Source organism: Malus sylvestris, chromosome 2 (assembly GCF_916048215.2).
Source record: "Malus sylvestris chromosome 2, drMalSylv7.2, whole genome shotgun sequence".
NCBI classification, from domain to species: domain Eukaryota; kingdom Viridiplantae; phylum Streptophyta; class Magnoliopsida; order Rosales; family Rosaceae; genus Malus; species Malus sylvestris.
In genome coordinates this window covers 106,344-121,200 of record NC_062261.1, presented here as the reverse complement: position 1 = coordinate 121,200, position 14,857 = coordinate 106,344, and the positions used below count along the sequence as shown (strand labels likewise).

The 14,857-nt window shown below is 38.5% G+C and overlaps 2 protein-coding genes, 1 long non-coding RNA gene and 1 pseudogene across 7 annotated transcripts; 3 read left to right on the top strand and 1 right to left on the bottom strand.

The window, feature by feature from the left end:
* Positions 1-2,202, top strand: LOC126600325 (uncharacterized; annotated as a pseudogene).
* Positions 2,203-5,448: 3,246 nt separating this feature from the next.
* On the top strand, positions 5,449-6,605 carry LOC126600409 (uncharacterized). Its single transcript, XR_007615438.1, has 3 exons — positions 5,449-5,611; positions 5,743-5,875; positions 6,403-6,605. It is a non-coding gene; the product is annotated as an uncharacterized LOC126600409 (long non-coding RNA).
* Positions 6,606-6,669: 64 nt separating this feature from the next.
* Positions 6,670-7,128, top strand: LOC126587354 (protein AUXIN-REGULATED GENE INVOLVED IN ORGAN SIZE). The gene has a single exon (XM_050252391.1). The coding sequence runs from the start codon at positions 6,670-6,672 to the stop codon at positions 7,126-7,128; it is 459 nt and encodes a 152-aa protein (XP_050108348.1).
* Positions 7,129-9,426: 2,298 nt separating this feature from the next.
* LOC126600243 (ankyrin repeat protein SKIP35) lies at positions 9,427-14,457 on the bottom strand. 5 transcript variants are annotated; one of them, XR_007615399.1, is made up of 5 exons: positions 14,313-14,457; positions 12,870-14,122; positions 11,636-12,068; positions 10,116-11,039; positions 9,427-9,811 (listed from the first exon to the last, which is right to left on the bottom strand). XR_007615399.1 is itself a non-coding variant. In XM_050266846.1 (5 exons), exons 3-5 carry the CDS (start codon positions 13,508-13,510, stop codon positions 10,251-10,253), a joined length of 1,863 nt encoding a protein of 620 aa, XP_050122803.1. In that variant the 5' UTR covers positions 13,511-13,703; positions 13,970-14,122; positions 14,313-14,457; the 3' UTR covers positions 9,985-10,250. The 5 variants fall into 5 exon arrangements, 4 of the variants coding, with proteins under 4 accessions (XP_050122803.1, XP_050122782.1, XP_050122793.1 ...); XM_050266846.1 differs by lacking the exon at positions 9,427-9,811 and having other exon boundaries at positions 9,985-11,039; positions 12,870-13,703; positions 13,970-14,122; XM_050266825.1 differs by lacking the exon at positions 9,427-9,811 and having other exon boundaries at positions 9,985-11,039.
* Positions 14,458-14,857: the final 400 nt, after the last annotated feature.

Here is a 14,857-nt window from a genome sequence, read left to right as displayed (position 1 = left end):
TATCAATACTATAGCGGAATCCATGGCATCGTATTCGTCTGATGGTAAGCCAGAAAATGTGGATCGGGGTGCTAAGGTGAAGAAAGATCACAAGGAGGAGGAGGGGGAGGATGAGGGTGGATTTGTTGACAAGGTGAAGGATTTCATTCATGACATTGGGGAGAAGATAGAGGGTACCATTGGATTCGGCAAGCCAACCGCCGATGTTACTGCCATTCACATCCCTAGCATCAATCTCGAAAAGGCCGAGATCGTGGTGGATGTGCTCATCAAGAACCCTAATCCGGTTCCCATCCCTCTCATCGATATTAACTACTTGATCGAAAGTGATGGAAGGAAACTTGTCTCCGGGCTGATCCCTGATGCTGGGACAATCCATGCCCACGTGGAAAGTTCCAGTACACTTGGTATACGATGACATCAAGAACACCTACGATGACATCCAGCCTGGAAGCAACATTCCATACAGGGTCAAGGTCGACCTCATTGTGGATGTCCCTGTCATCGGCAGAATCACTATCCCCCTTGAAAAAACTGGAGAAATCCCCATCCCTTACAAGCCTGATGTCGATGTTGAGAAGATAAGGTTTCAAACCTTCTCCTTTGAAGAAACCGTTGCTGTCCTTCATTTGAAGCTGGAGAACATGAATGACTTTGACTTAGACCTCAATGTTCTAGACTACGAGATTTGGCTCTGTGATGTCAGCATTGGAGGTGCAGAACTCTCCAAGTTTGCCAATCTTGCTAAAAAGGGCGTCACTTATGTTGACGTTCCCATTACCTTCAGGCCTAAGGATTTTGGGTCAGCACTCTGGGATATGATTCGGGAAAAGGGTACTGGCTACACCATCAAGGGGAATATCAATGTGGACACGCCCTTTGGAGCCATGAAGTTGCCGATCGTCAAGGAGGGTGGTACTACACGCCTTAAGAAGAACAAGGAAGATGGCGACGACGACGATGAGGTAATGTGTATGTATGTAAACTATGTGTGCATTCTGCATGATTCTTCTAGATTAAATAGTGGATCGTTTATAGTTAATATGATATCTCTTGGATCCATTATGTAACCCAAAACCCTGAAACAAGGATCAACTATTAGACTGTGTGTTATATAGTTAATACTAGCATGGCCCATGCGTAAACAATCAATATGATATGGTGCAACTATCAGTGGGCTCTTTGTATGGTGTGTGGGGTATATTAACTATGAGTCATAATGTTTGCAACTTTCCCATTGAGGAAGCATCATATGCCCTGCAGTTGCAAATAGAACTCATGCGAAATAAGTATCATGATGCTTTGTTTGTTTTCCGGTGAACCGAGTCGCAATACTTTTAACTTGATGCACTGCCTTCTTGTGGTTGTAACTAATTTGAAATGTTGTGTTTGCAGGAGTAGAGAGGGATGTTGGGTTGGCAAGTGAAACTAGTGGTTGACGTGGTCTGTTTATCTGTACTGGTGTTTGAGAATAATAGACAAACAGGCACTTGAAGTTGAGGCATTATATTTATTTATAAATTATAGGTTAGCTTCAGAGCTTGTGGTGGTAATGTATAAAGCTGTTTTGAATTGAGGAGAAATTTGTTGCCGTATAATTGCTGTGGTCGGAACTTGGATGGATCATGGAAGCGAAAGTTGTTATTGTAATAGCTAATAAAAATGCAGTTTGCGGTTTGGGGTAAATAAGTGAATCGATTGAGCAGATTCTCGTCTGAGCATTCAGTGATTGTATGATAATATGATTATTAAGGTTGCTGTTTAAGTTGCGGTGGAAAAGTAGAATCGAACTATTGTTATTGTGTAAATGGACTGAAGAGCTGGTTAATGGGCTGAGATCATGTTGTGGATGGATGGATTGTTGGTTCACAAGGTTGCATCATTATCATCATCATCATCATCATCATAATCTGGATTCTGGATTCTGGTATACAGACAAGTTTGTAGCAAATCAACGTTCAGATTTGAGATGGTATGATGATAGAGTCAAAGTCAAACATTGGAAGAGAAACAAACAAAACTTGAATATTTGTAGTTGTTTGTTGAATCAAAATCAAAGGTTGGTGGAATGGGAACTTGGAAGGAATTAATAAATATGGTAACAATGATAATTCGTTAAACTATTAAATAGTACATTTACTATGTATTTATAATAGTGCATCACGTGTAATATAAATAAGAAATAATATAACATTTTACGTATTGGTTTGTGTTCTTGAGAGTTGATGCATTGAAAAAATCTTTTATACATGTAACTTTAATTGGAGATACAAAATCGAGCGCAATGACGTTCTAGGATTCATATAGCCGACCCCACTTAATGAAAAAAAGCTTTATTATTGTTGTTGTATATGTAACTTTAATTGGAGCATTTGCCTACCAATGTCAATATGCAATATTGTAGGTTTGTAGACTTTTTTTTTTCTAATGGTCGTGGTCGTGTGGTTTCCTTGATTTGCCTAAAGGGCTGCGGCTGCTGGTGCGGTGGAGAATGAAACTGGGTGGCGTGACTGGGGAAGTGGATGGAGCGTGGAAAGTGCAAATAATCTAATCTTCTCAACATTCAAACATTTTAAAAAAGAGAGAGACAAGACTGAGAGGAGGGCATGGCAGTAAGGACAAAAAAAGGGGTTGTATTGTATTATACGTGGGAATTAGATCTCTCCTGAACTTGAGCTCAGGAGCCTCATGATCGACGTAAAAGGATCGTTGAATTTTGATCCGACAGTTATAAACAAATTTTTTTTTTTAAATTATAATACTTGTAATCGTTGAATTTTGATCCAACAAATCGATGAAAAGAATCCTGAACCCAAGCTTAGGAGAGGATCCAATTCCTTTTACGTGTACGAGGAAGGAAATCTCTCTCACTCTTTCTCAAGAAATTGTGGTCTCTCAAGTGGGTGAGTCTCCTCTCAAGTATTGAATGTGATGGGATGGGATTATGGGAAATGGGAAGACACAGAATCAATCAGTGAGTGAGAGAGTTGCATTGCATTTGCAAATTGCATTAATTAATTAAAATTAATTGTATGGTGGTAGATGAAAGATGCATTGAATTGGGTAATGAACGTCCACATCACACATGCATGCCCATATGCCATCATCATGATTCGTCCATAATATATGCTTGTGCCTTGGCTTCATATCAAATCTATCTCCCACCACCACTACGCACACTTTCCTTTTAAGCATGGGCGACCTCATTTAAGTGTTTAGGATTAGATTAGATTATAATACATAGATTGGAAAGAAATAATAATGAATGTAATACATTTTCTTCTTGTGACTAAGGATTAGATTAGATTAGATTATAATACATAGATTGGAAAGAAATAAGAATGAATTGTAATACATTTTCTTCCTTGCGACTAATTCACTGTTCTCCAACTTCAACTTTGTTAAAATTTCAAGTTTTAATATCTATTTTTTTATATTAAATATATGTGGAATTTCACAAGTTAACTTGACATTTCATAAGTGTCAGCTTGAAGTCAATGTATATATGTGATATGAATCATGTGATGCGGCTTGATGGTGACACATTTTGACCCCGATGTCCAGTTGATACTAAATTCGAGACATGCTAGGCATCACCCCGATGGGTGATGAAGCCATAATTGGCAGAACTTCCTCGAAAATAGGGATAAGCTCAAATCAAAACACCTACAAGTAATTACATTTATTTTAAACACATCCTCAAAGGGCCACACTTAATGGGTCTTCGACCCTCTGTCACATGCATGAGAATGGGTTTACAGCATAATTACCAAACATGTCCTATTAATATATTGAGTAAATACCATACTCGGTAAAATATGTTAAAGTTGCTGAAAAACACCTTAACGTTGAAAATGATCACTAATACGCCTACTAAATCATGTGTACGTTGATAAATGATAGGTACATATATACTGAGCCGACACTTATGGGTGGCATGACATACAATATCATCCATTAGCCATAGCTATTGGAAGTTGGATAATATAATCATATCATTGATGAGTAATCTCTAAGCAATGACAAGCTGAGAAAATGTCATTGCTGAGTATCTCGAGGTAATGACAAGTTAATAATATAACTGTAATCATGTCATTACTGAGTAATCTCAAGGTAATGACAAACTGAAAATATAACTTTGGTACCCTAATACACATGTAAGCTGATACACACACACACACACACACTAGCCATTTTTGTTTCTTAGTTCATATAAAACAAGATATATACAATATAGAGGAAGATCTAATTATGTTAAAAGAAAAATCTCATAGTAATAATAGTTTTGAGCTAGCCATAACTTTAAATTTTGGTTCGAATCTAATGTGTTAATTTTTTTTATTAAAGCTCGTATACAAGCTCTATTCTTTATGTATAATCATCTAAATACTAAATTTTTAATACAAACTCCATCAATCTTGTTTGATTAAAATTTTCCATGACAATAGAAAACAATATAAAGAACCTTTTATTGTTCACCAATTAATTATACTTGAAACTATTTTTTTTTTAGTTTATTTTATTTTGCTTAAAGGCCCCAGATGAATTTTTGGCTCCTCCTCCGTCAGATTACACGCACACCTATAAGATGCCACTTATTTATTTATTTATTTATGAGCATCAATGTATTGTCATTTTTGTATGTTTGGATTAGAGTTAGAGATGGAGATTAATACTGAGGGAATAGGTTTATCTCCGGATCTTCTTTGTTGGGATTTAAAGAATCAATCAATTATGTTCGTTCATCGTACATCGTATGGTTATAAATTATTTTAAATTTTAAATTAAATATAAATAGTATCAAACGAAAACTGATCATATAATGTACGATGAACGGACACGATTAATTAATCTCTAGATTTTCACAAAAAGGCTCCGAAAGGATACTTGTCCAATATTGAGGATGCTTTAGGCTGTGTATGGTTTGTTTCTTTTAAGACGGTTTGGTTTCTTGAGTCCTGACTATCAAAACTAGTACAAAGAATTTTTCTCATGTTTTGACGGTCGATGATTAGGTAATTAGGAGCAGCGTAATTAGATGAAATGTGTGTGGTCCGTCTGATTGACTGGAATGGGGGGCCCACTGTGTGGACCCATTGCAATTGCAAATGTAATCAAGACTCGAGACTAGCATTCTCCATACATGGAATGGAATGATTCCATTACTTGACCACCACAGATTTGCTATTTGCAATTTTGCAAAGAAAATGAATGAATTGATAGAGTGGACCCAGCCCATCCTCCACTCTACGGGTTGTCCTTCTTGAAAAATAAGATTACTAAAAAAAAAGAAATGAAAAATAATAATAAATAATAGGAAGAGAGAGAAATGACTAATGAGGGGGAGTCCAGGGGTGAAGAACCTTGGGGAACACAGTCCTGATTTTCCAAAACCAGCAACTTGCAACTTGCATGTCAGCAAAGAGAGCCCCACTTGTCTATGTGTACAGTCGAATACACCGAACCAAACCTTCTTTTTCTCTCTCTCTCTCTCTCTCTCTCTCTCTCCATAAACATAATCATAAAACAAACATTGGGAAACCTAATAAAAAAAAGTAAATTACTAGTAAGGGAAAATAGGAGAGGGCAGCAGCAAGAAAGGGAAATACAGGTGCAGTGCATCAAAATTCATTTCGTTCCCTTAACACCTTAACCCTTTTCTTTTGATTCTAACACCAACACTGGAACACATTGTTAATCCAATCCAATCCAACCCATCTTCTCTCTCTCTCCTTGTTTTAGTTTCTCAAAGTAAAAGGGCGAGGGAAAGGCACTCAAACTCAAACTGATGAGATGGTAAAAGCGCACAACAACTCTGTTCCTTGTTGCTGTTGCTGCTGAATCCTCATCCTCATCATTTCAGAAAGATTCACAGGTAGGTAGGTAGGTATGTATGTATGTATGTGTTGTATATATGAATATGAACCTTAATTTTATCCTTGTGGTGCTCAATTTGGTTTTGTGTTTCCGCACGGCATACCCTCAGCTTTTCTACCGTTGATTTATTTGTTTCATCCCCTCTAAAGTCATTTCATTTTATGAACACTTTTTTTTTTCTTCTTTTTTTTTTAAAAATAAAAAATATAAATTGTGGTTCATGTATATCAACATCATCTCTTGAGTCTTGATGGATTACGATTATGGGGACTTTTCTTTGTCGGATGGAATGGAAGATGGATTTTAATTTTGAAGGGTGACGGAGTGAAAATCTTCATCTCTTGAGTCTTCTTGATTTCCCTTTCAAATTATGATTCTAGATTATTCTCTTCTCTATTCTGTTGGATTTTATCTCTTGATTGCTTTGTTAGTGTTTTTGCATTGTATTGCATTCAAGGACTTCAAGGAAGGAAACAAGGAAAGATCAACTAATCCTCTTCTCTTTTTCTTTCTTGCCGTTTGTAGCTGTATCTCAAAGCCAAGTCTGAGCGTCTTACTTTGCAAGTTGAGATCCTCCCAGGACAGCACAAAGCGAGCGAACCAGATCGGGGGAATTGTGGCTTACGTTCTCCATCGCATTGATTGCCTCTAGTTGCTATAGTTGAATAAAACCAGCATTGGTCAAGCATTGGGGATTTTGAGAGATTTTGAGTTTTAGGCTGAAAATTACGTCTGTTCTGTGCGGTGCTGTGCTGTGATTTGATCTAGGGGAGGGGACCAACGCATCAGTAAATGAATTTTGATGTTCCTGAAGCAGATCGGCTAAGACTAGTACTGTCACAGGGTTTTATTCATTTGCCGGATCGCTCTTCAACAAGTTGCGTTATGGATATTAAAACTAGAAAAGTTTCTGGTGCCCATACGCCAGAGCCCTCCCCAACGGATCATGGACAGAAAGTGCAGTATTATCATCAGATCCAGAGACAAGGAAAGGCAACAGAATACCGGCGAACCTTATCTCACGGTAGAGGGACTGGCAGAAGACTGCTGCCGGCCAGCTACTTTAGCTTGGAGTCGTTGCTTTTGCTTGTATGCCTCACAGCGACTCTGCTGATCCTTCCTTTGGTACTTCCGCCACTACCTCCCCCGCCTTTGATGCTGCTGTTGCTTCCCATTGGCATTTTAGCCGTGCTTATGATCTTGGCTTTCATGCCGTCTAATGTGAGGGATTTGACTTATACATACGTCTAGCAAAGTAAAATGAATGAATGCTTGCGTTGCGTTGTCTCCACGACACTTAAGATGTTAACTTTTATCATACAATTTTTGTACTACTAAAATGTTCAATACAAGAAACAACACTCTTTTGTTTTTATTTCTTTGTCCCCTTCTTTAACCAGACACTCAACGCAAGTGAAGAACAAAGACAACTCTAAGCGTCATGCATTACATACGGAAGATTGTCTATGAATGTCGGTTACTAGGGGAGGGCATGGGTTGGTTTGGGTCGGTTATGGACCAAAACCGAAACCAAACCGACATAGTCGGTTGGGCCAAAATTGTAAACCAAAACCAACAAAACCTGTGTTTAAAATTGATCAGGTCGATTAATCGACAATGGATGGTTGGTTTGGATCGGTTCTTGGTTTGTGTGAAAACCAAGTTTTTCTCCTAAAAGTTACATAAAATAGCACTAATATGAGTGATTGCTCAAAGAAAGCATAAATGAAGCAACCCAAGGAGAGCACCAAAGCATCTGCTGCCTTCTCCAAAGCATCTGCTTTTCTCCAATGAGACTCTTAAACTAATTATGAATAAAAAAATTAATTAAACATATGCAAATCGGTTCGGCTAACTGCACCTTAAGAATTTTGAAACCGATTGTCAAACCAATTAAGTCGATCCGGTTTGGTTTAACAACCGAAAACTAAAAACTAAAAAAAGAGCCCAAACTAAACTAAGTCGCCGGTGCGGGTTGGGCAGTTCAACCGGTTTATTTTGTTTTATTAAATGCCTAGCCCTATCGATACATGTAACATTGCGCATTTCATTTCATGGAATCACATCTTAGATCCATCCTAGGGGTGTGTTTGTTTGGTTTTCCTAAGTTTCACCGGACTGGCTTGGTTTAGCTAAGAATGTTAGTTTGTGTTTGTTGTGCACCAGGACTCAATTTAATGAGACTAAGGGATGGTTTGGAAGTGAGGTGTTTAGAAAAAAAAAAACACTCATGAAAAAAAGTTGTAAGAGTTTTAAGTGTTTAGTAAATTTAAAAAAAAAAAGCTTATTTTGGAAGCTACTGTGAGAATAAACTGAAATTAAAGGAAAAAGTTGAAGCTGCTATTTGCAGCTTTGGAAAACTGGGTTTTTTTAAAACACACGAGGCTACAATACTCCTTTAATGAAGAGACCCACTATCAGAATTTTTTTTCCAAAAGTACTTTTACAAAAATGATTATCAAACACTCTGCTGATTTATTTCACAATCGCTTATTCTCACATCACATCCGTTTATTCTCACAGTTTTTTTTCAAAGTACAAAAATACCAAAACAGCCCTAAGTCTAATACCAAAACAGCCCTAAGTCTAAATGCTTCACTGGGAGGTCTTAGCGAGACCCCTTGAAAAGTGGTGGACTAGCGAGGACCTCACGCCCTCATCTGTTGTCTGCTTGGCACCTCATCTGAAACTAACATGCATCTCTCAAAGATACCCAGAAAACCAACCCAACACCAACCCACATGAATCTACATCTCAAAGATGCCAGCAGCATCAGAAATGCTTTAACCGACCAAGGACCTCAAAAATCCTAGAAAGCCAACAAATTTTCATCATCGATTACCTCATAAATTCATGCCGGTTGTCCCCAGAAGCTTCGATATCAGCATCCAAGATGCTCGAATTAATTGCAAAAACCCAGTTCAAAACCTAGATCAACCAAGTTGCCCAAATCAACCTCGTCGCCCAAATCAACCTTTACACTAACTCCGACACAAGATCCTTGGCATTTCTCTAAATCCGGCTACAAAAATGAAGAATTTTGATATGGGTTTTTCACAATAAAGATGATTTGAGCTTTTGAGAGAGATAGGATGTTGGATGGAGTGCTTGCAGTTGTATCATTGAAGAAGAAGACCAGAGGATAATGGAATGGAATAAAACTGGCAAAAGTGGGTTAAAATATCGTAAGAAGAATGACTAGATGATGATGGAATGAATTAAAAAAAAATGGCAATAGTGGATTAAAAATGGTAAAAGTGAATAAAAAATAGCAAAATATTTTAGTCCAGACTTGTTTGGCATTGCATAAAACACTTCATTAATTTTATCCCACTTAGTCAAAGCTAAACTAGTCCAACTTAGTTCCTGAAGCTAATCCAGTTCAAAATAATCTGATGCAACAAACACACCCTGGATGGCTAGGACTTGTCCATATAGTTGCTCTGAAAAATAACTATCCCGACCAAAAGTAATTATGATTTTGTATGCTGTATTATTCTTGTCAAAATCTTTCACGCCAGAGAACCGCGTTTCAAGTTCTCCAATCCCTTCCTTCTCGAAAATATGCCAATAAATCAACTGTAGAATACATCAAAGGTCCTTATTTGTTTCAGGAATAATTCCACTGCCGACTCGCGGTCAAATAAAATACCCCATGTGGAATATCACATCGTTACTTTTCAGTTGGGCTTGAATTAGTTTCAATAAATAATAAAGGCAAGGGAAATATAAGACTCCCAATTCTATTCAATTCCATGTTTTGGTCGGTGGCCCGCTGGCTGGCTCCTACATGCACACGAAAGAAAGGTGGCAAAGAAAAAAAGGGGCCGCAGCTGCTGATGGCATGAGTACCACTTCATCCAGTCCGGTCGTCAAGGTGCAGCGGCATTCCATTCCATTTTGAACTCGGAGCCGTCTTTGACAAATTACTTTTCTACATTCAAACACATTAAGGGCAGCATACAAAAAAAGAAATAAAAGTTAACCCCCCCCCCCTAAAAAAACAACCATACGATACATGGCAAACGAATTAAAAGTACAACTGGAATGGAAGTGTCTAGAACTCATATCAGATAGCCAAATCTAATATACGACAGGTGCATCAGATTTTGACAATAGTTTCTTTGTCTTAAATGATAGATCAACTCAACAACATGCACATTTAGAAACATATATGCGCCACGTACATGAACTAAATTACAGGGTAACAACATATGATGGATAGAAAATTGACAAACCTTGGCTTTGTCACCTGACCCCATCTCTAAACTGTTGTTATCATCCATTACATATTTATCAGATAGCCGAGGACAAATGGAAGCTAAGTCCCAGAACAAATACGAGCAACGCCTTGCTGCACAGAGCTAGGCAGATCAAGTAAAAAATGGAGGGAGATGATGCTCCAGAAGAGCCAATAGCTCTTTGCACTGGCTTGCCCCTTCTAAGACTCCACCACCAAGCCTTCTAACTGCTTCAACAAGCTGTCCTCTCAGCCTTTGTGACAACAAACAGCCACCCGCCCTCACACACTCCCTATACAGTGGCAGGTAACCGATTGCTATCCCTAGAGGGGTTGGAAGATCTCTTAAGCAGATAGGAGATTCACCCCATTTTAAAATCCTCACAATGTTCATGTAATGTTCTTGTCCTTGTCTAATTCCATCCAAGAAGGCTTCCTCTGACCAGTGCCCCCAAAGAAAAGCCTTTAACTCAGGAGCTACACCCTCATCATCAGACAGAGCAATACTGTTGGCAACAGCATAAGTAGCTGCAGGATCACCCAAGAAGTCGGAATGAAGAAGAAATGCAACACCATCAAGAGAACCACCACTTCGTTCACCAGCAGCCTTCAGAATTTCAATGCTTAGTGCAGCAAGGACATGATGAGGAACATGAGGGAGGAGATAGGCAGCAATGTCAACTTGGCTGCTGGAAGTTGCAGCTGTGAGAGCAAGGCAGAGCTCCATGTCTCGGCAACCCCTTTTCACAAACCACTCAACAACCTGCATACAGCCCCTCTCAGCAGCTCTCATCAGAGGGCCCAAAAAAGCTATCGCATTGCCCTCTTCCACAAGACATTCCATAGTACCAATCTTGCAGTAGTGAGAAGCAAAACCCAAAGCCAGGTCAACATCAACATCCAAACTGTTCCTTTGGGCAATCTACCAACACAAAACAAAACCCATATGCCAAAAGAAAATGAGAACAAAGATGCCACACAAACCATCTATCATGAAAGAAAATCTTGGATCACGATCCTCTTCTCAAAATTGTCCTTGTTTGTATACATAACCAAATCATATAACCAAGAATGCATACTAGAAGCATAAAACGAAAAACGTCAATGTCAACAATAATATTGATATTCCAGATTTACATAAATATTAGTAAAAAATAAGAAATGATGTAAATTTACTTTAAACATAAAAAAAGGAAGGTATTCAAATTTTAGGAAATGTTAAACAGACAAAAATGCATTTATTAAGCATGAGAGTGGAAAACAACGTGCACTACTAACAAACATGTGCTTGAAACTTGAATATCAATATACAAAAAGATCTTTGCAATGACAATTCAAAAGAATGATGGTTATAGTCATAGAGCTAACAATAACTATTGTTCTTCCTAATTCTTATTTAGGGTTTAGTAAAATAACTAAGTATTGAACATTGATCATAAACCAAATACAGAAAAATGATATGCAAAAGCTAGGAACGCAACTAAACATTAACATGATGTACAAACGTATTGAAGTCACCTGCAATAAGATGCGCACAAGCTCAGTACTCCCAAAACGAGAGGCTTCAAGGAAACACTGATTGACATTGTCTGCACCTCCCTCCACCAACATACCCAGCAAACCTTGAATTGCAGTTGCCGATATCCCAGATGCCCAGCCAGAATCGAATGAACTAGAGAAGAGAGTTAGGGGGAAGCAAGCAGCATCAAAGGCCTCGGTGAAGTCCTTCCCAGAAAGCTGGTTACCAGCAAGATCTATGAACGCCTTAAATGCTGATAACTGGAGTTGGATCTCAACCAATGAGCTGTTGTTAACTCTATCCTTGCTACCTTGGGAACGAGAATGAAAGCCTATACATTTCAGAGCCCATTCAGTAAACTTTTGAACCTTAGCAGCAGCTTCTGCCTTCAAGACCTCATCTCCATTGCATTCCCGGAGGCGCTCATGCAACCTATAAAAAAAAAGGGTAACCAATAAAGCAAATGGCACATCAATTCCAGGATAAAAGGAAATAGACGGGCAAAGTGCTTAGAAGCCACAGTAAACAATACCACGCTACACTCTCGTAGCTCAAATAAAAAAGGTCGTACCCAGTGCACAAGGCTCCCGCTTTACGCAGGGTCTGGGAGAGGTGAATGTCGGCTAGCCTTACCCCCATTTATGGAGAGGATGCTCCCAAGTCTCGAACCTGAGACCTACCGCTCATGGGCGAAGGCACTTGCCATCGCACCAAGTGCGACCTCTCGTAGCTCAAATAAAATAAATAAAAGGAGGGGACATTCAAGGATTTCAAGGAATGAAATTTGATGCATCTTAAGCTTTCTTGTAGCAAGTAGGGCACTTCCAAACCCACCAAGCTTTCTATTTTACCCAGGGTGTCGCCAAAAGACTAATTCTAATTCGTGTAACACCCAGGTTTTCTACATGTATGTTCATGAAAAGATTTCCGGGTAGCTTATGAGCTGACATGGAAAGACTACATAAAATCAACCTGAGCTTGCTGACATCATTAAGGAACTAGATTAATTTTATTCTATCTTACACATTCATTAAGGAACTAGTTTAATCTTATTCTACTTTGTAAGATAGATAATGCATCCTATTCTGCCTACTCCGCCCCTTTAATTTAAAAGTCTTCATTTTCCATTCTGGAGAAGACTTCAGTAGACTTTATGGACCCATTTACACACACCCATACAATTTATCGCTATAAAATTGTTAAGTTATCAGGAAATACACAGCTTGACCGTACCTTTGGGCCATTACTGTGACTGTATCAGCAAGACTCATTGTTCGACTCTGACAAGCAGAAACACACGAAGCAAGAAATGAAGTGCGCAAGGCAGCTCTCGTGAAGTCATATGCACCATTGATAATGATCTTCTTAATCAATCCCGTTATCCCATAAAGCTCTTCGTGAGTGCTCAAGAACCATATTGAATCCAAAGTCATGCACAAAGCATCATTCAGGGTTTGCGGATCAGCCACCAGGATCAACCTCTCAGCAACTTCCCAATCATGGGAACTCACTGCACCCTGAAACATGCGGCCCAATTCAATCCTATCTTGTCTACTGAGCTTCTTCTCTTGCCCAACTTTATCCTTCCTCTCCGGGTTGGGGTCTGCCGCATCCACCTGAGATTTGAGTTTCTTGGCACTGCAACTACAACTAGTGGGCATTCCCGACTCCTTCCTGACAAGAGGTCCTTCTCTAGAGGATACCACATTACTTCCCTCTCCTTTGTCCGCTGCAAAACCTTGAATGCCATTCTTCGGACTATCAATCACATACTCCTCAGTTTCCATTTCGATATATATGGGGTCTTCGGAATTAGTCTCATTCACCACAATCCAACCATCATTACCCTCAAGAGGTGTTATCCCCTTTTCCATCCTCACCTTTTATATAGACAATGCTATCCCCACCTTCTCCCCTACTTTCCGTAATTCAAAAAATAAGATTAAAGGGGGAAAAAATCTCCAACCAGATAAGATAATCACATATATCGCCCAAACAGCACCATCAAACAGCTTAAAGTAGCAACTACAAATCGCGGAAGAAACCGATTGCTCGCCAGTGGGATTCCTGTTCCAACAAAACCAAATGATTAATGCACGAACGGGTTACAAAATTGCCTTTTATCTTTTTTTGTTTCTCCTCCGCCTTGGATGACTGCTCCGCTCGGAGTTATGCAAACGAATCAAAAAGTAAAGTCCCCATCTCCAACAGGCAACAGGCAGCGAAATTTGAACCAGCCCTCAATTCTCAAATTCCTACGCATGTTGGTGGGAAAAGGCAATCCAAAACAAGCAAACGAGAGAGACAAGTTCAAATCTAGCAACCATACATACCAGTCAAATATCAAATATCAGATAAGACCTCAGTCGCAATTACATAACACTGGAAAACCCTAGACTGGAATTATGGAACCCCCTCCTTCCTTCCTTTCAGCGTATATAAAAGGGATTCCGGCAATAGAATCAAGGATCGAGAAGAGAACCAACCTACAGCACCACCCACAATCTTTTCATCAACAATTTAACAAATTTATAAAAACTGAAAAGAATTCGTTAGGGAAATGAGAAAATAAAGGAAATGGAGTAATAAAATGGAAAATGAGTGCATAAATAGTAACAACCAAAATAAAGAGTGGAGCAAAACTAGAAAAATACATGAAATATAGATATAGCAAACCTCTGATTAATTGTGGTGTGGGAGAGAAAGACTCACCACAGAGCAAACCCCTGTCATATTTATTCATTTTCCTCTCTTTTTTTCCTTTTCTTTTTAATTTATTTGTCTACAAAATTATCACAAGGATTTTTTTTTTTTTTTCAGTTTTCATGACAAATGTTCCCCAAAGTTTCTCTAATTTATTATTTTGATCCCTCACATTTCAATTTGAAAAGTTTTAAATGGAAGTCCATTTAAGTGTAGATGTGTTAGTTAAGGAAATAAATGATGATATTTGTAATTGTAATGATATTATAAAGTATTCATGAGCATTCGTTGACCATCATTTCAAAGTAATTAAAGTCATAATCACTGCATTCCCATTTTCTAAACCCTATTCTTACAACTACTAGAGGATATATCATAAATTCCTAATATTTTAATTTCATTCTCCTCAAATAATTAGGTTTGTCTTATTAAGAACTATTCATGGTGTTTCACCAGTTTATAAATCTCTATTTAGAGCACAAATTTACAGACCACCAAGTTCGAGCATCAACCCACAA

Excerpts from the sequence above, each read along its gene's own strand:
- LOC126587354 (XM_050252391.1), top strand. The coding sequence starts at position 6,670 with ATGAATTTTGATGTTCCTGAAGCAGATCGGCTAAGACTAGTACTGTCA.
- LOC126600243 (XM_050266825.1), bottom strand. The coding sequence starts at position 13,510 with ATGGAAAAGGGGATAACACCTCTTGAGGGTAATGATGGTTGGATTGTG. Across the intron at positions 12,069-12,869 it reads GTCACAGTAATGGCCCAAAG|GTTGCATGAGCGCCTCCGGG; the intron begins GTACGGTCAAGC and ends TTTTTTTTATAG. Across the intron at positions 11,040-11,635 it reads TTGTGCGCATCTTATTGCAG|ATTGCCCAAAGGAACAGTTT; the intron begins GTGACTTCAATA and ends TTGTGTTGGTAG.